This window comes from Octopus bimaculoides, unplaced genomic scaffold, assembly GCF_001194135.2.
Source record: "Octopus bimaculoides isolate UCB-OBI-ISO-001 unplaced genomic scaffold, ASM119413v2 Scaffold_125622, whole genome shotgun sequence".
NCBI lineage: Eukaryota > Metazoa > Mollusca > Cephalopoda > Octopoda > Octopodidae > Octopus > Octopus bimaculoides.
In genome coordinates this window covers 1-613 of record NW_026347720.1, presented here as the reverse complement: position 1 = coordinate 613, position 613 = coordinate 1, and the positions used below count along the sequence as shown (strand labels likewise).

General features: G+C 43.2%; 1 protein-coding gene across 1 annotated transcript; it reads right to left on the bottom strand.

The window, feature by feature from the left end:
* Positions 1–6: 6 nt before the first annotated feature.
* On the bottom strand, positions 7–609 carry LOC106880504 (uncharacterized; the record flags this gene model as incomplete). The annotated part of the gene is made up of 1 exon (XM_052978273.1): positions 7–609. A coding segment is annotated over one exon (603 nt), but the record flags the coding sequence as incomplete, so codon positions are not given.
* Positions 610–613: the final 4 nt, after the last annotated feature.

The window sequence follows — 613 nt, the reverse complement described above, 5'->3', positions numbered from 1 at the left end:
TGTTGCCGATGGTATTGATGTTGTTGCTGATGGTTTTGATGTGGTTGCGGATGATATTGACGTAGTTGCTGATGGTATTGATGTTGTTGCGGATGGTATTGACGTTGTTGCCGATGGTATTGATGTTGTTGCTGATGGTATTGATGTTGTTGGTGACGATATTGACGTTGTTGCCGATGGTATTGATGTTCTTGTCGATGGTATTGATGTTGTTGCTGATGGCATTGATGTAGTTGCCGATGGTATTAACGTTGTTGCGGATGGTATTGATGTTGTTGCTGATGGTATTGATGTAGTTGCTGATGGTATTGATGTTGTTGGTGATGGGATTGGCGTTGTTGGTGATGGTATTGACGTTGTTGCCGATGGTATTGATGTTGTTGCCGATGGTATTGATGTAGTTGCCGATGGTATTGATGTTGTTGCGGATGGTATTGAAGTTGTTGCCGATGGTTTTGCCGTTGTTGCCGATGGTATTGACGTTGTTGCCGATGGTATTGATGTTGTTGCCGATGGTATTGACGTTGTTGCCGATGGTATTGATGTTGCTGCCGATGGTATTGACGTTGTTGCTGATGGTATTGATGTTGTTGCGGATGGTATTGATGTTGTT